The 23,139-nt window shown below is 34.4% G+C and overlaps 2 protein-coding genes across 2 annotated transcripts; both read right to left on the bottom strand.

Annotated features, from left to right (window-relative positions):
- Positions 1 to 1,019: 1,019 nt before the first annotated feature.
- Positions 1,020 to 17,481, bottom strand: LOC112058297 (myosin-VIIa). Its single transcript, XM_024099017.2, has 11 exons — positions 17,153 to 17,481; positions 16,213 to 16,470; positions 8,610 to 8,794; positions 6,402 to 7,609; positions 5,971 to 6,215; positions 5,066 to 5,890; positions 4,629 to 4,967; positions 4,349 to 4,557; positions 1,943 to 4,269; positions 1,373 to 1,869; positions 1,020 to 1,291 (listed from the first exon to the last, which is right to left on the bottom strand). Exons 1-11 carry the CDS (start codon positions 17,174 to 17,176, stop codon positions 1,091 to 1,093), a joined length of 6,318 nt encoding a protein of 2,105 aa, XP_023954785.2. The 5' UTR covers positions 17,177 to 17,481; the 3' UTR covers positions 1,020 to 1,090.
- A 135-nt stretch (positions 17,482 to 17,616) lies between these two features.
- Positions 17,617 to 23,006, bottom strand: LOC112058300 (26S proteasome non-ATPase regulatory subunit 7). Its single transcript, XM_024099021.2, has 2 exons — positions 22,673 to 23,006; positions 17,617 to 18,495 (listed from the first exon to the last, which is right to left on the bottom strand). The coding sequence occupies exons 1-2, from the start codon at positions 22,845 to 22,847 to the stop codon at positions 17,690 to 17,692; spliced, it is 981 nt and encodes a 326-aa protein (XP_023954789.2). The 5' UTR covers positions 22,848 to 23,006; the 3' UTR covers positions 17,617 to 17,689.
- Positions 23,007 to 23,139: the final 133 nt, after the last annotated feature.

The raw sequence follows: 23,139 nt of genomic DNA, 5'->3' as shown, positions 1-23,139 counted from the left end.
AAATTTCTATTGAGTTACGATCTACTATTTCTCTCTTGGGAAAATAGTGCAGGTGTAACGTTATCCATACAAATATTATTGTTTAATTGTAAAATTGTAAGTTAACATGTGGCGCGCATATGTCGATACTAACAACTCAAGAACACATTACTAACCCAATGTATTTAGCAATATTAAACCAGTTGAACAGTAAACGGCGATTGATAAACACGCTTTCTTTGCCCCCTTACCTTCTAACCACACGCGGCAAGCGTGGTTTCCCCTTGCCTTCTGCAGCAGACATTATAGGAGTTATTTCTACTCCAAGGTCGCTGGAGCCTCGTCTACCTGGTATCCTAGATGGGTGTACGGGTAAGTATCTCGCCATTGGTCGGTCGCCAGAGCCTCGTCCGTTGTCCAGCAGGGGGTACCCCGTGCAGGTGAGGTTGATATTTGGGTTCGACTAGAATCTAGATGTTAGTTTAACCAGATCCTTATTTATACATCAAATTATCATCTCCATATAATATTATACTACCCCCGTATAAAAGTATATGGAGATTATACCAGGGCATTCCCCTTTGATCCAAATTGATTGGTTAGTGAACCAGCTGTTTTGTATGAAATGGCGAAACAGACTGTAATGTTATATAAGTAAATGGGGTTGAAAGCTTACACTAATTATTCGCAGACAAAGTCGGGAGCGTCCAATAGTAATCTAACTCTTAAGTAGGTAATTAGGTAGGTAGTAGGTATTAAGTAGGTTTACTTAATATCAGTAGGTATATTGGGAGGTCCGTAGCTACTACGTAAGCCGGTACTGGCAGGGAGCCGGTGTAATTCCCTGCCTTCTGTTAAGATGAAGCGCTGACTATAGCAAATCATGGGATAAACTTAATTGTCAAATATATTAAGTAAACCAAACAAAACTACCTACTTACTACTAGGTACTAAGTAGTTACTTCTAAGTATTTAAATAAAGAATATTACCAATACACTATGAAATAAATAGAAGGACTTAATAACCACAAAATAATATGTAAGTAAATAAATCTTTATTAACAAACAACATAAAAACAATAAATTAAGTTTCCTAATAATGTTTAGATGATTATCTTTCGGATCGCTTTTGTTTCATTGCTTGACGTAAAACAGCAATATATGACGAAATTAGATCGTCCATTTTATATCCCAAGGATGTCTCACAAAGAATCTTTGTTCCACGAAGGAAACTTCCCATCGTCATATGGAAGAATGTATTGCCCGATGACCAGTTGGATATTTGAGAAAATGGATAAGTCACTAACACATCCTAAAAAATAAAAGGAATAATTAGATCAATCTCTAATAGGAACCAAAGATTTTTATTAATAAAACAAATCCTGCAACTTACTCGGCTTTGTGGATGAATCACACTAACTCCATTTCTATTAATGCCAACAACAACCATTTCTGGATAAGAAGGATCAGAAGTTTGTTTTACTTCGAAAAATGCTGTGCCAAATGTTGGAAGTTGGTAGATTCGTTTAAGGAATTGTTCCTTTGCCTCTTCCTCTGACATAGGCCCATGTTTCAAATATGCTGCAGCAATTGCAGACTTCCAATTTGAATTTGATTGAATTCTTATCATATCCGATGGTATAAACTCTTCTAGTATCTGTGTAATTTGAGGCAGTAAAGCTTGATTATTACCATATCTAGCTCTGTAAACAAGTGCAGCTAACTCCGCCAAATCGTGTTTTGAGGTTTTATGATAACCACGTAAATATTTTGGCAACTCTTGAGGAAAGTAAAATATTTGATCTGCGTTCTTATCTTTGCCAGGGACAGTGTTGACCCAGAGCTTTTTCATGAAAAATATTTGGTAGTTCATTTGCATTTGACCGCCACCTGAAATATTAAAATTTTTTTTTTTTATTTACTAATAAGTTCATTGCTAAAACATGTATTAACTTTCATGTACCTGAACGTCCAGGACGAGTCTGTTTCATCCATTCTACAAGTTCGTGAATAAAGTCGAAGAAATAATAATTTTCAGGTACAGAAAATACTTTGTCCACAATTTTTACAAAAAGACTAAAACCATCACTATTCTTTAGATTTAAGCGCCCCGTTATTTGTTCACAAAGTTCTCTTGCCTTTGTAGATGAATCAACTTCAAACGCTTCATCGGTATCATCTGGGAAATATACTTTATGATAAATCTGCATACTCCTGTGTTGAATTGCTTCAACTTCGACTAGATATGGAGCGTACATTCTAGGACCACCCCTTTGTATCTTAAATAAACGTTTCAAACAATCTTTGGCTATGGGATGGGGCCTAGTTTTTAAAAATTCTACGACTTCTTTTGTTAAGACTTGACCACAAGCGAAAACACCAGTTACAAGCCACATTAATTCCCATCCTCTTTCTTCACTCAACTGTATCCTATTGTTCGTTAATTGTTTCATGATTTGGCAGTAAATCTCATCTCGCAGACTAGGTTCTGACGTAGCTGAGCTAAAGACTTCATCAGTGTACTCAGTGACAGATCTTGCCTTTGGACTTGGCATATCGCCCATATATCGAAGAATACCAAAGAATGATGCTATCGCTGCTTTTGCTAACTTTTCGTCATTAACTAATTTTTTTAGCAGTGGTTGTCTAATTGGCTCGCGAGTATGAGCCCACAGATCACCAGCTACAGCTCGTTTCGCAATATTTAGCATTGAGATTTTGCGCATAGTAGAATTAGTTTCATAATTTTCTCTAAAATGTTCCTTTGCATATTTTTCTAAAGTGTGCATTCGCTTTCTTTGTATAGTGTTGTATTTGGATTTATTTTTTTCAGTGTTATTTATATTTCCTTTTTTGAATACCTCTAATATTGGCGCAGGAGGCATTGACAATGTTGGTAAAATATACACCTGCTCGGTCGGGAATAAGCCTTCCTGATTGTTGCATTGTCCGTAACCCCATGTTGCATTCATTAAGGTTTCTCCTGTGTTGTCTTGTGAAAGGGTGATAAGATCCCCTTTTTTGAATTGCAAAAACGATGCTGCTTCACTGAATCCTTGTGATTCATTTTGAGCTATAACGTAAATTGAACGTCTTTTTAATCCATCCATAAGATAAATGATAAGTGAACTCATCTCACTAGCATCTACACTTTGAAATACAAATTCTTCTTGCTGTATTGTTCTAATGGTTACTCTTCCAATATTATGATAATTATTTTCATCTTCGTAGGCGACATAAGTGACCTCAGGAAAAGAAATTTCGAGAAGTATATGTTCTGACTGATCGACGATATAAATTCCAGTCCAATTGACAGCAATTATAACAAGGTCTTTGTTAATTGTCTCTCCTTTTAATTTGATGACCTCAAAGAATCTTGAAAACATCATCGGCCATTTTAATTTTGCAAATATAACTATATCTTCTTTGCATCGTAAAGGATCTACAGATGTCTGTATACTTGTAGATGTCTCAAATGCTTTAGTAATTAGATGCTCCCATTTGGTCAATGCTACATCGTTAGATTGAATGAATTGATTTGGTATATAATTAACAATAACTTTTCTTAATACGTTTGGATCAATGCGCTGTCCATATTCAATATAATGTTGCTGTGCTGCTATGATTGCCAGATCCTTTTCAGAAGTGCACCGATATTCTCCAAACTTTACACCTTTGACCACTTGGTGATATATCAAATTTGTAGCTACAGGATCATCTACTGGATTATGCCAAGGTGCAAAAACTTCTTTTCTATAAAATAATCTCCAAGGAGCATGTTTTTCAGATATTCCTTGTTCTTTCGCAAATTGCTCACACTGTGATACTGCGTCCATAATATGTTCTCCCTCACTTCCTAATGAAAGCACTTTATCATATAAAGTTATATACAACGAAAAACCGAACGAGTCTGTCAAACCTATATTATCTGCTATTTGTTGACAAACTTCTTCTGATGTGGTAGCTGAATCTGACTGAACAGTTTTCATTGTCTCATCCATTAAGGTGACAGTTAGTAAAATTGGTTTCCTTGTTTTAGTAGCTTGTAATTCTAACCAGCTAGGAGGTTGAGTTCGTGGCCCACTTTTATATGTTCTCACAAGCCTTCCCTCACAATATGGCGCATATCCTGGTGGTCCTTCACGAATGAATGACCGCAAATATTTAATAAATCTTTCAGAAGGTGAGAAACAGCCAACACATAGAGATAACAGTATCCAGCCGCGAGCATAGGAAGCTTTTGAAGGGTTATTAGTTAGTTGTTTACATAACTGCGCGAAAATTTCATCTCTGAAATAACAGAAAAATAATTTAGTGATTACATACGGTAAACACTTATCAATGCTTTTGTAAATTGGCTTATACTTACCGCAACTCTTTTCGGATAATTCCGTGACCGATAATAAAATGAAGTTTCTCTAAATTTGTACTGCGTCTAGAATTTAACCAGGTACTATACATTTCATTCGTTAATTCATCATTAATTAAATTTTTCATAAATTCATCATTTAATTTGGTTTGCCGTTTTAAAGTTCTCTGTAACATTTTACTATTGATATTGTCTTTTGGCATCAAATCCTGCAAATTAAGAAAAACATTTATTAACAACAATATCACTTGGTAATTTCAAATTATAATATATTACTTACTTCGAATTCTTTGCTCTTCTGAAATGCACGTCCAACGGTATCATACAATTTAGTCATGACTGGTACATTATCCGCTCTGTCATCTACATACTTAGGCTCTGCAATATCACCCATGAATCTCAATATTGTAATCCATATAGCTTGCGATGCTATTTTATCCATGGGAGATGGTAAGTCTAGAAGCGAATGTTTTAATGGTTTTCTTGAATATTGATTGCTCATATTTCCCAAAAAATATGTGGCTGCAAACTTTTTGAAGTTAAACTCATCAAATTGCTCTTCCTCCGGTTCTGCGGGTAAAGGTATAACAGTTGATGCTTCCGGTTTTGGTGCTGCGGCCTAAAATAGAAAAATAGATAGAATAGATAAAATAGAATTGTACATGCTAATTTGATGACTTACCAAATAAGTAATGTAATGCATTTCGACAAACTTACCATTCCAAAACCTGTTCCACGCACTGTACCTGCTGGAGTAGCAGTGTCTTTCAAGAAACCAAAAACATCGTCAACATATCTATCATCTATAACAGTAGTATTCTGTACGCTGTCAGCAACTACATCTTTAGCTATCCAAATCGACGCCATAAGTTCTGAGTATTTCCTCTCGAATTCATCTTCGGCACTTTTAAGATCTCCTGAATAATTGGCTTTTTCTTTATGCATTTGTAGTAATTTTGCTTTTATAATATGGCCCTTTTCGTGAACTAATTTTCTTACAAGAAAACCTCTTAAATATGCTTGTAGATTTCTAAAGAATTTCTTTAGTTTTAAGAACGTTTTGTGAAGTTCTTTTGATCTAATAACTGCTTGTAAACGTAAGTATCCTCGTCTCATGATTAAGAACCTGTGTCTGAAACCACGGGCTCTGAAATGTTTCTGTACAATAACTGCAGCTTGCTTTAATCGCAAATATCTGTTTCTGCAGATAAACCTTCGTCCATTAGCTTGAACCTTGACAACCGCAGATATTAGAACTTTATGTCGCAACTCTTCTAGTAAAGCATCGTGATGATCTTTAAGGAATACTTTTGTGTGACCCAATCGATAATCTTGGTCCATAAGCACATTGCTGCAAATTTTTTTAGTTGCATCTTTGCAATCAGCTTTTTCTGCCGGAGGTATTCCTGGAGTCACAAGTCTGTAGCGATGTACAAATTCTGAATATGAAAATCTGATGGGATACCCTGCCTGTCTAATCTTTGCAGTCTCCATCAATCCTGCATATCGGAGTTGTCGCACACACAAAGCTCGATCAAAAATCTAAAATTAATGGAAAAAATATCTATACCAATAAAAAATATCAATACCTCGTCTAAAATCAGCTGAAAAATTATACTCACCCGGGGCTTTTTAATTTCATTTGGTTTAATGCATCGAACGAAAAATGGATGACATCCATATAAAGTCTTCATAAGCGCGTCAAGCGAAGTCTTAAATTGATGACTTAACGATACCACTTTCCGACTTCCACTTTGTGGAGTTACGTTATCAATTGGGAATAAACTCTTTAAAAACGCGTTGCTGGAGTCCCATATCATTTCTTTAACATCAGCCGTTAACATGTCTCGGTTTTTATCCAAAAATCCTAGAAATAAAATTATTTTGAATATATAAAAAAAAACTAATTAAAATTTAGTATTTTGCCAAAACATAAACAAAAAGGCCTGGTCCACTAGTATGCCATTAAAATGTAGGTTGATGTTTGATGATGATTGTTTGATATAATATATCACAATTGTATTATTGTATTGTATATGTATAATATACATACCCTTAACTTGATAAAATACATCTCCAGCAAAATGTTTCACACCAAATTTGTGTTCGTGTGTTGATTTAGGTGTAATGTAACAGTTTTTATTGCTGTGATTACTATGCAATTTGGACAATAAAGTAAGATCCGTGCCTTTGGGAAATCTTGATTCTTCATCAATAAGTGAGAGCAAATTCATAGATTTCTGACCTATGAGGTCAAGATTTTCTTGATTATCAACGTAGTTAATATTGGTCCAAGTTATTCCTTCCTTTTCATATTGTTCCTGTTCTAGTTTGAAAATATGTTTCACGAAAAATTGTTGCAAGTTTTCATTAGCATAATTAATGCACAATTGTTCAAAACTATTAGAATCGAAATTTTCAAAACCAAAAATATCCAGTATTCCAACTGAACCGCTAGAAAGTTGCTGATCTTTGTGCAGAGTTTTATTTATCATTTCTACTATGTATTCAAAAATATGACCATAAATAGCTTTTACAAGCGCATCACGACCTTCTATTGCTTGTACCACTGACAGGGTAGACACAATTTTATCGCCATGAGCGATTAATGTTTTTCGGGTCAAAGCTTCACAAAATCTCGCCTTATTAACACCCAAAAGAGTCGCAATTCTATTGGCATTTAAAGCATCTGCCACTTCAGAAGATTCTATATTACTTATGTTAAATGATTTGAATTTCAAGTTTCCTAAATGCAGAATCGCAGCGAGAAGACTGAATATTCCCCAAACGTCGCTATCTGTAAAACTGAGAACTTTAAATGCCGATCTAATATCTGAAAACTCAAGAGCATCGTTACGACCATCACAAGTCAGCATATTTCCCGAGTTAAGATAACCGTAGTCTGCCGGCTGTCCCAGTTCCAACTTCTTTTTTTCATCAGCAGACAACCCTGTCACGAGTGAATAAAATATATGATAGTTTCTCTCTCCTTTATTTTGTCCGACGATTCGCGATTTCTCCAGCAAGTATTGATCTATGTTTCCACCTTCAATAACACCTTTATGGCTGAAATAGATATTTATATATTTTCCGAAACGTGATGAATTATCATTCTTTACTGTTTTGGCGTTTCCGAAAGCTTCTAAAATCGGATTTGTTTCCTGAATCTGTTGCTCGATCCATGAATGTTTACCGCTTGCTGCAGCTAGATACTGTAGAAGCAATTTTGTACTCTCTGTCTTTCCAGCGCCACTTTCTCCGCTGAAGTAATACAAAATGAAATTAAATTCATATAAGAACATGCGGATAATTAAATGAACCCCATGTGATTCAATAAAAAAAAATACCAATCAAATTGAGAGCCGTTTGAAGTCGGTTAATAAAATTAAAGTGTATGTCTGTGATTCCGAAGTATCTGTGATTTTTTAGTTTTCATTTAAAACACAATCAAGCTTTTTTATAATTTTTGTCTGTCTGTCTGTTTGCCCGGGCTAATCTTTCTCTTGTTAGTGTCATAGGCTATATTTATACCAGTATACTCACGGGAACGGAAACTACGTCGGCTAGTTAATTAGACGAAGTTGTAAGTAACATATCTAAGAACTTAGAACTATAGTGGGTGTGACAGCACCATTTTTTAATTTCTAAATAATTCAATTTTTGACGGTCTCCGTGGCGTAGTGGTATGCGCGGTGGATTTACAAAATGGAGGTCCTGGGTTCGATTCCTGGCTGGGCCGATTGAGATTTTCTTAGTTGGTCCAGGTATGGCTGGTGGGAGGCTTCGGCCGAGACTAGTTACCACCCGACCGACAAAGACGTACTGCCAATCCATTTAGCGTTCCGGTACGATGTCGTGTAAAAACCGAAAAGGGGTATGGATTTTCATCCTCCTCCTAACAAGTTAGCCCGCTTCCATCTTAGGCTTCATCATCACTCACCATCAGGTGTGATTGTAGTCAAGGGCTAACTTGTAATAAAAAAAAATTTAGGGATCCATTTGTACATTAGTAAGTTTCAAAGTGTTAATTAAATCTACAGAACCCCAGGCGAATTAGACAGAGCCGTGCAATGCACGTACACACGTAGTCACGTACCTACCTACTATAGCTTGGCAAATTCGTTCGTAACACGATGGACCGCGCGGGCCGGGAGGGAGGGTAGCGATGCCCCGCGCGCACGACTCCATACCCGCACAGTCCTTCCCTCTGTTTTCAAGTTGAATACCTACACATTAATCCGAGAAGATAAAAGTTATTTACCTTATGACGACACATTGATTCAACGATGTGTTTAAGAGCTCTCTGTATGAGTCACTCCCTATGGCGAATATGTGAGGTGGTATGTCTCTTACGTTACTGTCTTGATAGAAGTGTATTTGATCCATTGTATATATTGGCAATATTTCGTATGGGTTTATTGCAATCAACATTGTTCCTGTATAGGTCTGAAATGAAATAGAATAAAAAAATAAAATATTTAGTAGGTTATACGACAGCCTTTCTTGATAAGTACTGCCAACAAACAAACAAATTAAAAATGAGGGTATAAATCACTAGTCATTTCACACCTAATAATAATTATAATTAACTTGTTCTTCAATTAATGAAAAAAAATTTGATTCATAATCTTAGAACAATTAAATATGATTAAAATATTTATCATAACATTTATTAAACAAACCCCACATCATTTAAAATAAATAAGTTATGAAATGACATGCGTTTTCTACCGTCATTTGTTTTGTCTTTGTTGGTGAACAGTACTCATCTAGAAAGGCTGTAGTATAGACCTATCTATCCATTTAATTTTTCAGAGTACTTGGAAATCTTTATGGCGTTTCCGAACATTGTGCGTTAAGCTGCAGAATACAAGGTATTTTAGGTATCACTGGTTACGCAGGGGCGCGGCGGCAGGGCATCAACCGCGCGCGCTTCCCTGCCTGTAGGGACTTCTTATTTCGGACGGAGACGTCATAATGATTGCATCCGACTACAGTTTTTATTATAATTTAAATTATAGAGCCGTGATAGCCCAGTGGATATGACCACTGCCTCAGATTCCGGAGGGTGTGGGTTCGAATCCGGTCGGGGCATGCACCTCCAACTTTTCAGTTGTGTGCATTTTAAGAAATTAAATATCACGTGTCTCAATCGGTGAAGGAAAACATCGTGAGGAAACCTGCATACCAGAGAATTATCTTAATTCTCTGCGTGTGTGAAGTCTGCCAATCCGCATTGGGCCAGCGTGGTGGACTATTGGCCTAAGCCCTCTCATTCTGAGAGGAGACTCGAGCTCAGCAGTGAGCCGAATATGGGTTGATGACAGGAAAGGACAGTTTTTATAGAACACTACTCATACACACATACACAAAACCTCAATACCGTTAAGAATGAGGTATGAAGAAATAATTGTTTATGCCACTGTCATGTAATGGGCACTGCACGTAATCAGCGATTGTCACATGAGTGCTACAATCACTAATTATGTGCAGTGTCATACAATACTTTTTCTACGAACATGATAAAACAAATAAAAGAATTAACAAAACTTGGTACCTACCTTCTCTATTTTTTTGAAATTTAGAAATTAAAAAATATATATTGCAACACGGTTTACCCGTGTGGTAATGAACAAACCACCTGTAGGAATGAATTGTTAATTTTGAGGTTTTATCTATACTAAAGAGGTAAAGTTTGTAAGTTTGTAAGTTTGTCACATTTTTTAAATGGGGTAATCTTCGGAACTACTGGTCCGATTTTAAAAATTCTTTCACCAGTAGAATGCTACATTATCGGGGAGTGCTATAGGCTATATTTTATATTGGTATCATATATATTAGCCGAGTTATCACAGTTTTTGTCATACAGGTCGGACCGAAAATCCTCTCAGACAGACTTATTCGCATGCGCTGCCTTAACCATTGTGTAAAATTGAAATTAATGTATGGAGGCTTTATGTATCTTTAAAAGTTCTACAAAAAAGTCCGCGACACCATATACCTATCTTCTATACATTAGCAGATATAGTACCTTTTGTGTTTTAAAAATTATTAATTTTATATACTTAGGTTTGCGTCATTATTTATGCTACTTAACTTAAATCCTTATCAAAATAAATTATTTAATAATCACAAGGATGTTATGGAGATAAGATTTGCCCTTTATAGTATGTTAATTAGTTAAATAGTTTCGGAGATAATACAAAATTTCTAAAAGGCGGAATGCCGCTTATGTTTAAGCGCCAACCGCCAAATTAAGTTGAACCTTCCTCTATAGGTTTCTACGTATTTTATAGGGATCAGCATTTTTGGTTACTAAACTCTATGTAGGCGTTTTATCCATTTACCAATAGATGGCGTTGAGCAAAAACACCATATTTTTGTACGGCGCTAGGGAGATTTATGCCGACTACATGATGATCGAAATTGATGGTTCATACATTGGTGTTGGTGGTGAAAAATTTACTTAGATTTTGGCAAGTCGATGTTAATTGTAGGTGTGGGTAATATCGGATTCTCTGTGTATCAAATCTAGTGTTGAGTAGGACATGACTTGAAAAAGAGTTTGTAAGTGTTGCCTCTTTTTTGTACCGAGGCAGTACAATGTCCCACTTCAAATGAGGCGAGGCGTACTGAAGCTTGGCACTACATTTGAATTTTGAAGTAACGAATACAAATGTCATATTTGAACTTTGTTTGAAGCAACGTGTACAAATGTCATGTTTGTACTAGTACAATAATATAGCTTAGTAATCATAGATTTACGATTCGGTACAAGTATTCTATGTTAGTAATAGTTTGTCTTACATACTGATATTAAATGCCAAACTTATTTTTAACCTATATAAAATAGATCGATTCACCTTGGTTATTATATTTCAGTTTTTAAATTATTAAGTAATTTTTATTTTTATAAAATGTCAATTGAATAAATCCAAATTCAAAAAATAATATTTTTAAACGCATCGTATACTATTTCCGTCGCGTTAAGGGATATAGTACAAAATTATATGACAGGACCACAGAATGACGTCCCATTCGACTTTTGTACTAGTGTCTCGCTTTCTCTCGCGTACGAGTAAAGCAACTACCGCGACAGAAAATGTGAAGTAGTACATTTTTAAATGTTGAGCCGCTCTTACATTGTGACGTCATGTACGGGACAAATGTCCTGCCTCTTGTATGTCCTACTCAACGCTAATCAAATCGAAACTATATATTGATATTGAATATCGGATTCTGAAACTATATATTTTTTGAAACTATATATTTTCTAAGACTATATGTTTTCTGAAACATACATTAGTTTGAATCTATCTTGTATTACTGGATTCATGTCACTTCCTTATCGCTCTGGTGAGATTATGGCAATACATTTATTATGTACTTGAGGTTAAGTTTTTTAAGGGTTTATATATTTCCCCTTTTTTATATTCAGTTATTTAATGATTATTTAATTAATTTGTTATATATTTATTTATTTAATTAACCGACTTCTTTATTTACGAATTAAAGTTTTTTTTTCTTTGCGCCATCTATGTTTGCGCCAAGGAACAAATTGGTTCGCGCCATTAACGCCATCTATTAATAACATGTTAACATTGTAATTTATATTTACAAGAATACTTAATTGATAATATAATTCCTTTATTTTCTTCGTTGCGCCATCTGTTTAAAGAAACATAAACTACAATGAATGATATTTACCTGTGATGCCATCTTTTAGGGTATTAAAACAATAGTTCGTAAATATAATGGTGATAAATTGAAAATATCTCATAAATGTTGACCCTGCATTAATTCGACGTACCTCTTTTTTTGATGACATTACCTTTGCATACATTTTGTTGTATTACAATTTAAATCTTATTTCTCTGTTATAAGTACCATATTGACTTGTATTGAAAAAAATATAGTGTTTTGCTGAATCGCGTTTTGGAATAAATTAATTAGTGCTCTATGTAATGAGATTTAAGTTTCATATTGACTTGTAATATAGGGTTTGGCCGAAAATACATAGTTTGAGAGCGAATCCGATTCAAGTACGATTTGCTCGATTCAGTTACATCGGAGGATTTTATTTTTCTCTACAGGCCCTTGACTACAATCTCACCAGTAATGATGCAATCTTAGATGGAAGCGGGTTAACTTCTTAGGAGCAGGATGAAAATCCGACATCGTACCGGAACGCTAATTCGCTTGGTGGTATGTCTTTGTCGGTAGGGTGGTAACTAGCCACGGCCGAAGTCTCACATCAGCCAGACCTGGACCAAGACCAAGAAAAATCTTGTCTTGTAAATCCACCACGCCTACCACTGCGCCACGGAGGCCGTCAAAAAAATGGAATACAATACGGTTGTCTTCGAATTCACGGAATTTCACTTTGAAAATAATTAACAAGCCTGCGAACGGGCTCTACAGTCGCAGTTCATTCATAGCGCTATCGCCTCGAGTGTAGAGCGCGCACAATTATTTTTATTGTTTTTTTGATGCAACATTAAGTACTATAAAATTTACTTGATTTTACTTGTTGTTTGTTTAATATAAAAAACATTATTTTATAGAATTAATTTCCTTTTAAAATAATTGTAATTTTAAACAAATTACAATCGGTTGTTCTAACTCTACTTCTTTTTTTTTGGTATACCTGTCTACTTATCAATTAAAAGATAATAAGCAATTTACAGGTGTTTGTAATAAGTACCAAATTAACTTGTAATCTAGTGTTTTGCCGAATAGATAGTACGAGAGCGAATCGAATTCACGTAGCATGTGCTCGTTTAGTTGATTCGGAGGCAATACAATAACAATTTACTTGAGGTTACATTTTTTCAAGTTTTATGGCGATTGTCAATTTTTTTAAAGGTTTATATTTCCCCTTTTTATTTTAATTTTGTTTTTTTTTCTTGGCGCCATCTGTGTTTGCGCCAAAGGAACCTATTGTTTTTTGCCATCCTGTGAATAACATGTTCATTTGTTTTGGTTTGCAAAAAAAATGCATTACGTTATAGGTTTTTTTCCTTTTGTATGTAGGTAATTTATTATTACAAATTAATACAACACAACAATACCTATATAATTATTTAACTTCCTTCGTTCGGATATCTGCTTACAACAACATAAACTATAATGAAGATACATGCGATGCCATCTATTTGAGTATTTGGGTAATCCAACTCTTAGTTAAATAAAACGATGGTTTAAGAAAATAATCGACATACTTCTTTTTTCATGTTTTATTTAAACTTTGCATACATTTTGTTGTATTGGATGAATATAATATACAATTTAAATCATATTAGTTTTTATTTTTATAAATTAATAAAAGATTATTAATTTATTAGATAATTCTTTTATTTTCTTCGTTCCGCCATCTGTTTAAAGAAACATAAAGTACAATGAATGATATTTACATGTGAATTGTGATGCCATCTATTTGGGTATTAAAACAATAGTTCGTAAATATAATGGTAGAAAATTGAAATTTCCTGCTATAAGTAGACCCTGCATTATTTTGACGTACTTCTTTTTTCGATGTCATAATATGTCATTCATTTTGTTGTACTACAATTGAAACCTTATGTATTTACGATAAGTACTATATTGACTTGTATTTAATAAAATATAGTGTTTTTCGGAATCGCGTTTTGGAATGATTGAATTAGTACCTTATGTAGTGACTTATAAGTTTCATATTGACTTGTATTAAAAAAATATAGTGTTTTGCTGAATCGCGTTTTGCTTTTGGAATGAATTAATTAGTGCCTTAAGATTTGAGACATAAGTTTCATTTTGACTTGTAATATAGGGTTTGGCCGAATACATGGTTTGAATCCGATTCATGTACGATTTGCCCGATTCAGTCACATCGGCAATATAGTGTTTCAGAAAATATATAGATGCCGAATGATTTGATATATAGATTTTGATATTACTACAATATATAGATTTAATATCTATATATGTTTTGTATCGTCCATACCTAGTTAATTGTTAATGATTATGTTCTACTTCTAGGCACGTACCACGTAGGTAGTTAAAGTTAGCTAGGTACTGTTTGTCTGACTCTGTCTATTTACGTATTTGCTTTTTAGATTTAGAAATAGTTAATAGAGATTAGAGACATACTTTAAGTTTTAATTTATAGTTTAGATACGTCGTACTTTCTTTGTTTAGGTTCAGGACCAGGTTCAGGTTATCAGGTTTAAACTTTAAATTCAAATAAATAATTTGTCATACGTATTTCGTGTAATTAGTTATTATTTCGTTTTATGGTATTATTTCGATTGTTGTGTATATAAATTAATTAAAACTTAGTAAGTGTAATTATAGTGTTTTGTGTTAACTTAATTTTGTAAAAGATATACATACGTAGTCTATACTAATCTATACTAATATTATAAAGAGGTAAAGTTTGTAAGTTTGTCACATTTTTTAAATGAGGTAATCTTCGGAACTACTGGTCCGATTTTAAAAATTCTTTCACCAGTAGAATGCTACATTATCGGGGAGTGCTATAGGTTATATTTTATATTGGTATCATATATATTAGCCGAGTTATCACAGTTTTTGTCATACAGGTCGGACTGAAAATCCTCTTATACAGACTTATTCGCATGCGCTGCCTTAACTATTGTGTAAAATTGAAATTAATATATGGAGACTTTATGTATCTTTAAAAGTTCTACAAAAAAGTCCGCGACACCATATATCTATCTTCTATATATTAGCTGATATATAGAAGAAAAAAGGCCTTTTGTGTTTTAAAAATTATTAATTTTATATACTTAGGTTTACGTCATTATTTATACAACTAAACTTTAATCCTTATTAAAATAAATTATTTAATAATCACAAGGGTATTATGGAGATAAGATTTGCCCTTTACAGTATGTTAATTACTTAAATAGTTTCGGAGATAATACAAAATTTCTAAAAGACGCAGAAATTCCACTATATGACGCCCGGCGCTTTCATTTACGAAGTTCCCGTTCCCGTGTGAATATGGGGATCAAACATAGCCTTGGACACTCGCAAATAACGTAGCTTTCTATTGGTAAAACAATTTTCCAAATCGGTCCAGTAGATCCAGAGATTACCGCCTACAACCACACGAACTTTACCTCTTTATATTATTAGCATAGAAGTCTCTATTTCTCTTGGTCATACCACCACTCTCGAAGGACTGGACCGATTTTGCTAAGGGTAGGAGTAAGATAGAGAAGTTACAGGGTAGATTAGGGTACGGGTAGGGAAGCGTAGGGGTAGTGTAGGGGTAGGGTAGGTTTAGGGCCGGGTTTAGGGTAGTGGTAGGGTCGGGGTAGAGGTAGGGTAGTGGTAGGGTAGAGGTACGGGTAGGATAGGGAAGTGGCAGGGTAGGGGTAGGATAGGCGTGAGATAGGGGTACGGGTGGGATAGGGGTAGGAAAGGGATAGGAAAGGGATACGGGGAGGGTACGGGTAGGATTGGGGTAGGGTATAGGTAAGGTAGGGGTAGGGTAGGGGTAGGGTCGGGGCAGTGGTAGGGTTGGGGTAGTGATAGGGTAGGGGTATGGTAGGGGTAGGGTAGGTTAGGTTAGGTTAGGGGGTAGTAGTAAAATTGACATCGAATTTTACGCAGACGAAGTCGCGGGCGTCCGCTAGTATTGAGTAAACTACGAAATTGGAGTAAAAATATCTTATTAAGTAACTAGGTACCTAGTTTGATTATAAAATAAAAATACCTACCTAACTGAAACACAAATAGGCTTAATTACCTATGTTGAGATCACAAATTTTGCAGAACGTTCGCATTAAGGATTTATCCTGCCGCAAATTTTTAAAAATACAACGGACTTTAATTAGTTACATTATGTAGGTACTTACATAAATTAGTTGCTGATTGTAACGAATATGCAGATTCCGCAGTATCGTATGTTCCTGTAGTTCACCCAGAGTTATCATGTCTTCCACACTCGTAATGGATGTTGAGTGTAGTGGTTTAAGGACATTTGTAACAGGAGTAATGAATACTTCGCCATTGTCGTCTTTCACTTGCAACTTTCCTCCAGAACTATTGAGCACTTTCACAGCAATGGGTACATCGAATTCAGACTTTTTTTCTGGATAAATCCAGACATAATCCTGAAAAATATTAAAATAAAACAATTTCAAGTATTTTCATTAAGTATTAAGCACAGATCAAGAATAGGCAGAGAGAGCGCACGGAACATGACGGTGTCGTAGCCGTTCAAAATGGAAAATTCAAAAACGAATATATTCTCGAGTTCACGAAGCGTCGCATCAGTAATTTTCAGTATTATTCAAGAAAAATGGCATCATAAGTTTCTAAATATTTTAAAAACTGTTCAAAAAAACTAAAGAAAGGAGTATTTTTTTATTGGTAATTATATTATTTTACGTAACTGTTGATAGTGTTAAATTTTGAAATACAAATTATGAAAAAGTATGTGTGTGTATAAAAAAACCAAACGTCACGAGTCTCCTTGACATCCGGTCAAGGAGACGACGTTTGGTTTTTTTCATGGATTTCAACAGCTTCAACACGCTGCTTGTAAAGGCACATTCTGGATCATTCTTTATTCTGTGGCACTAAAATAAACATGGCTGTAAGCTGTGATTATAGTACCCAAAGTCTTATTTTAAAACATCATCACCATAAGGCTGCCTTCTCACATTGGAGCCCTGTGGTGAACCTCTAAATACACTATCCAGTAAGGAGGGCTGGCCATAGGACATTCAAAGTATGATAACTGCAATGTGCCATTAAACAAAAACTCATGATAAATCCAAAACTTCTACTTACCGATATTTGTATCCGGTCCGCCATCTTGGATACATGCACTCGTTCTTTGAGATTCTAATTAATATTATTAATGTTCAAAATCATCCCCGGATTTACATCATTGTGCTAACATAAAATGAAGACTGCAATACTTTTATCTCTGTTCTAGATTATTTATCGCCATTACATAGATAGTAAGTTATATAGATAATCTTATCATAAATATTCATAGATAGGTAACATAAGCAGTATTGTAACATTAGACCATGTTGATTGGTATTTGTTTGTAACCATGTATAATATAACAATGCACATATTTTTATGATTACCTTTCATCAATAAGTTGATTGCATGATAATAATTGATAACAAATTAATATTGTTTTATGCTACTAGCAATTTACATCACATAACTTTGTGACTACTTCAGGCAAAAGATGCTTATCATACATTTAGTTTTAAGTGTGTTTTCTAATTAAGAAACAGTTGTGAATTAGTAAATACAATTTATTAAAATAATTCAGCATTACAAACAACTTAAGATAGTGATGATTCTAAATTACTTCTTCTTCTCATCTTTTTCTTTCTTCTCTTTTGTTTTCTCATCTCCTTTATTATCTTCTTTTAAGTCTTTCTTCTCCTTTTTGTCCTTAGATTCATCCTTTTTACCCTCTTCCGCATCTCTGTTAGTTATTTTGTTATTGATAAGATTGTGCAAGGCTATAATGGATCTTACTAATGCAGCTAAATAAACTACAAGGGATTGATCATTGGTTTTAATATAAAGGTTGTCAACAAAGTTATCACTGGTAATGTCAGGTAACAGGTTGAATATATCCTGCAGCTGGTATATAATCTGATGGTTCATCGGCAGGGAACCCTGGCCAACCTGAACTAAGTAATCTCGGATTTCACTCAGTTGTGAATGGAGTCCTCGAAGCCCCAGCAGTTGATTTGTGACTCTTTGAGATAGACTGCCCACAGTAGTATCCTTGATATCCCTCAAGAGATGTTCTACACCAACTTCCTCAGCTTCTTCAGCACCAATTTCACTAGGTACATGCTCAAATGTTCTAGTAGTAGGGCTACCATCATCATGGACCTCTTCAACCGCCTGATAAGCTTCTGTAGGCAAACCCAAGTCTTTAGGCTTAGCATCTATGATCACTAGGACTGAGTTAGGGCAATAACGTCTGATGAGCTCATTTATTGCCACATCATTGTGGTGCAACTTAGGTCCAGTGTGGTACCAGCCAACTACCTTCTCACGGGCATTTACTTTCTTGAACATGCCGTACATGTTTTCCAAGTAATCGTGGTCCAAGAACCAGACAGATTTATCTTTGTCATCCTCATCAAAGGGAACTGTAAACAATAAATCGAGTTTATAATATTTAAAGCTGCTAAACATAATGAATTTTTAACATCCAGTTTTTTAACACATTTTAATTTAATTGGGACTTGTTGGCCTGGGATCTGTAGAACATTTTTTACAACAGATTACTATCAAGTTAATTTTTTGTGAGTAGCACAGTAACAGGAAATAAAAATTTTTGAGTGTCGGAATGAGATACTATACCACACAATTTGTAGGACATTGTGGCTGTTAAGTTGTGGCTATTAATTAAGCAACAGTAAAAAAACAACTGGTTATTAAATAGTTTTAATAATGGTTATTAAATAGTTATTGATACAAGTTGGGAGGAGGGTAGTTTATCAGTAAAGTTGTTACTAACCAAATGTTTTTTTTACAGTTGATGAATTAATAGTTATACAACTTAACAGCCACAATGTCCTACAAATTGTGTGGTACGTTATCTCATTCCGACGCTCAGAAATATTTATTTTCTGGTAACTGAGTTACCTACCAGAATCAAGAATTTTCATAAATAAAAAAGTTGACGGTCTCATTGAGATCAGTTGTACAAAATGTTGTGACTATGTCTGTTTGTCTGCTAAAACTGTAAGCTTACAAATGTGAAAATATATGCTACTTAAACAGAAGAAACCTAATATTTGATGAATTTTGGTAAAGATCTTGAAGAAGATAATAAGGTACTTTTGGATAACCATTCACTGTTAAAAAATTAGGTAGGTACTGTATAAAAAATTTAGCGTAAGTATAGATATTCCATTTTAAGAAGATGTTTGGCTTTGTATGCAGTAGTTAGGTGACAGGACAAACTAAAGGTACTTGCAGATACACATTGTTAAATTACCTATTAGACTTAGAACCTACTATCGAATATACAGGGGGATACATAATTTGAGAAAACTTCACCAAAAAATTTTGCTTAAAAAGTACCTACAGACAGATGACAATTTATAAGCATGTTTATGCTTTGTTATATACTCCTTTGATTGCAGAAACATGTCTATCTGTACATCTTACTATAGTCAGATCGGGTAGGTATTTTAAACAATGTAAATAAACAAAAACAGCTGACTCAGGGGTACTCAACATTTTACTACAGCATTATTTACGAATATTGTCATGAAATAAAACTTGATTTGATAAACAAATATTTTTTTTATTCTATATTCCTATATCCTGTTATTTATCTAACAGATAATGTTTCACTTATATTCAGGGTTCCGTAGTCAATAAAGAACCCTTATAGTTTTGTTTTTTTATTATGTATAAGCAAGCATAAGGTATCCTCGACATATTTAAACACATTAATCAAAACGGTTTTCTCGGAGGACGATAAGAGTGTTTGCTTCGTACGTTTCTTTTTTGGTGACGGAAACGATAGCAATGCGGAATAACTGCTCCGGCTAGTACCAGGCTCCGCTTCACTCATTTTCGTACTAAAGTAAATAAAATTAATAAATAAATTAATTAAACAAATAAAAAATCCGACTGCCTATATGATACAAAAACTGAAGAAAAAAAAAAGCTCAGTCCAGAAGTGTAGAAAACAATTAGAAAACAGTCGGGACCTATTATATTGAATAGAATGATTTTCGTCTACATTTTTTAATAGGTCCCGACTTTAGTTTAATCAGTTTTTGTATCATTTATGCAGTTGGGTTATTTGTTTATTTAATTAATTTATTTTTTAGTTAGATAGATGGTGAATTTTGGATTTATTTGTTACGTTTGTTACAAAGTACGATAATGTATACCTACGTCCAACCGAGGATAAGTAAATATTCAAAAAAATCTACGGAACCCTCGGTGGGCGAATCCGACTCGCACATGTCGATTTTTATAATCAATATATTTAATTTAGTCTATTTAAGGTGTTTTATAACTACACTTCATAAACCTTATAGTCGTCCGCCTCGCGTATTATGTATAAACAATTAATAATTAACGTTTTTCTAATTGTAGTTTTTTGTTGGCCATTATATACCATTTTGAAATTCTCACAAAAAGCCCTTGAATTTGATTCCCATGTTGCAATATTAAAAAAAAAAATCACCTCGATTCTATAGCATCTCACAGTCGTCTTGTTGGTTTTTTCTAATTTCACCTATCTAAGAACACTTGGCTTATTAAAACAAATCTAAGGATATCTGAATTACGTAAATCCGTTCAGCGGTTTCGAAGATATGAGGTAATAAAGAATACATACAAGATACGCGCGAAAAACAAACAACAAATAAACAATAATTAACAACAACAACGAAACGAGAACAAAACAAAATAACAAAAATTACAAAGGAAGAAAATACGCACAACAGACTGGATTTAGTTAACGAATCATTAACAAATACTGTGAGGTAGGAGTATTAGTCACAGACAACAAATAAAGTAGTGTTCTGTGCTGTGAAGTGTGAACTGTGAAATGTCAAATCTTCTTTCACTTAATAACACAAAATCAAAAAAAATAATCATAGTATAGGGTAATTCTGCAATAAATGAAAGGTAAAATTCACATTAAAATAAAAGAAAACATCTTCTTTTGATATGAAAATACGACATTTATAAAAATCATTAAAGTTATTATTTAATTTTATAAATGCACATTTAATACCCATAAATCTTAATATCTTTGTTTTTCAAAATGGTTTGTGACTCATGTCTGCTTGGGGTATTTAAGGTTATTTTTATGTCGTTTATCGTTTTTGGGCAAATTTTGCCCAACATTGTGCAAACTCTATATAATAATTAACATAGACGAATTAGACATGGAAATGAAATCGCACCCAAATGCAGAAACAAAATTGCCTATCGTTTTTTGAAGGGGACGAGGTAAACTCACTCATCGAAAATATTTGACAAGAATAATATAATCTGTACACAGAACGTTAAATTAATGGATCGATGTTTTGCTGTTCGTTCGTTCGTTAGAAGAATAGAATCGATTTTTCTTTTAGATATTGTTTTTATTACAAATTTATTATAAATTATAATTATGTTTTTGACGACCTCCGTGGTGCACTGGTACGCGCGGTGGATTTACAAGACGGAGGTCCTAGGTTCGATCCCCGGCCGATTGAGGATTTCTTAATTGGGCCAGGTCTGGCTGGTTACCACCCTACCTACAAAACGTACCGCTAAGCGATTTAGCGTTCCGGTATGATGTCGTGTAGAAATCATACCGTCCATCTTAGATTGCATCATCACTTACCATCAGGTGAGACTGAAATCAAGGGCTAACATGTTAAGAATAACAAAAATAAAATAGAAATATTTTCAAATTGAACGTCACGTCATCTTTTACTGAATTAGAAGTCGTTGGCCGTTTTTCATGCCATTGAACTACTTACTACACAAACCAGAATATTTAGGGAGTTTTTTAGACGACGAAAAGGATTACAACAATGAAACATCGATACAACTGAACAATCTAACGCGTTTGTTAATTTTTATACACGCGTTAGCCGCTCAACTTTACAAACACTTCTAAATGCCCCGCTCTATATAGGTAAATAGATCGTTGATTCTTTGACAGAGAGGTAACGTCTTGCGAGGCAGGTCTTTCTATTATTGGTCCGAGATAATTAATTTATTGTTTGTGAATCCGGGCTCAAAAGGGCCAGAAACCAGAGCCGTGAAGTTTATTATTAAAAATATAATGTATGTGAATTGAAACGAAAAGTGTCGCCCTAAAAGAACCTTTTTGAGAAGTGATATTGTTGTGTAAAAAGCCTAAAGTTGTGGACTATAATACAATCTTAGTCAAACCATATTCCCAAAATAGACAATCAATTAGGGAATAAAAAATTGTGCATAAGCACACTGATTAGAGAAGATACTATAATCTATACTAATATTATAAAGCTGAAGAGTTTGTTTGTTTGGTTGAACGTGCTAATCTCAGGAACTACTGGTCAGACTTGTAAAATTCTTTCAGTGTTAGATAGCCTATTTATCGAGGAAGGCTTTATATTATTCCTGTGTACCTACGGGAACGCCGCGGGTGAAACCGCACGGCATCAGCTAGTTTACTTACGGCTTCAAATTTGCTAAGTCATCATCGTCATCGTTTATTTTATATAGCCTACTGCAGGGCCAGGCCTCTCACTACGCTGCTCCAAGGCGGATTGCCGGGTTATTTAGCGAAGTAACCTTAATTGTCTATATATTTACCTGCAAAACTGTTCGAGACATCCAGAACTCCCTTGGCCCTCCAGCACCCGAGGAGTACCCCAACAACACGCTTTTGATTACCAATTTTGCCCATACGGTTGAAATGATCCACAACACTTAGAAGTACAAGTGGATGAACCACAACTTTGGTGGTTACGACTTCTTGACTAGGCATTTTTGTATTATATTATTTATATCAGTATATGTATGTTGATATAGATATTCAAACACGACAAAGTTTTACTTTCAAGAAATAACACAAATTCTCTTTACATTTACCGATCACAAAAGCCTAATCTCAAATCTGACAGTCATCATCACAGATCACCATCAGATCCACAGATTAATAGAATTAGAATCAGATCACAGATGTTAAACAATAAACATAAACACAGACGACAAATGATTATAAAAAATTAAAAAGTATTTTCAGTCTCTATGGTGGCTACAGATAATTATATGTACAT

Source organism: Bicyclus anynana, chromosome 3 (assembly GCF_947172395.1).
Source record: "Bicyclus anynana chromosome 3, ilBicAnyn1.1, whole genome shotgun sequence".
Lineage (NCBI taxonomy): Eukaryota > Metazoa > Arthropoda > Insecta > Lepidoptera > Nymphalidae > Bicyclus > Bicyclus anynana.
This window is presented reverse-complemented; position numbering and strand designations above follow the sequence as displayed.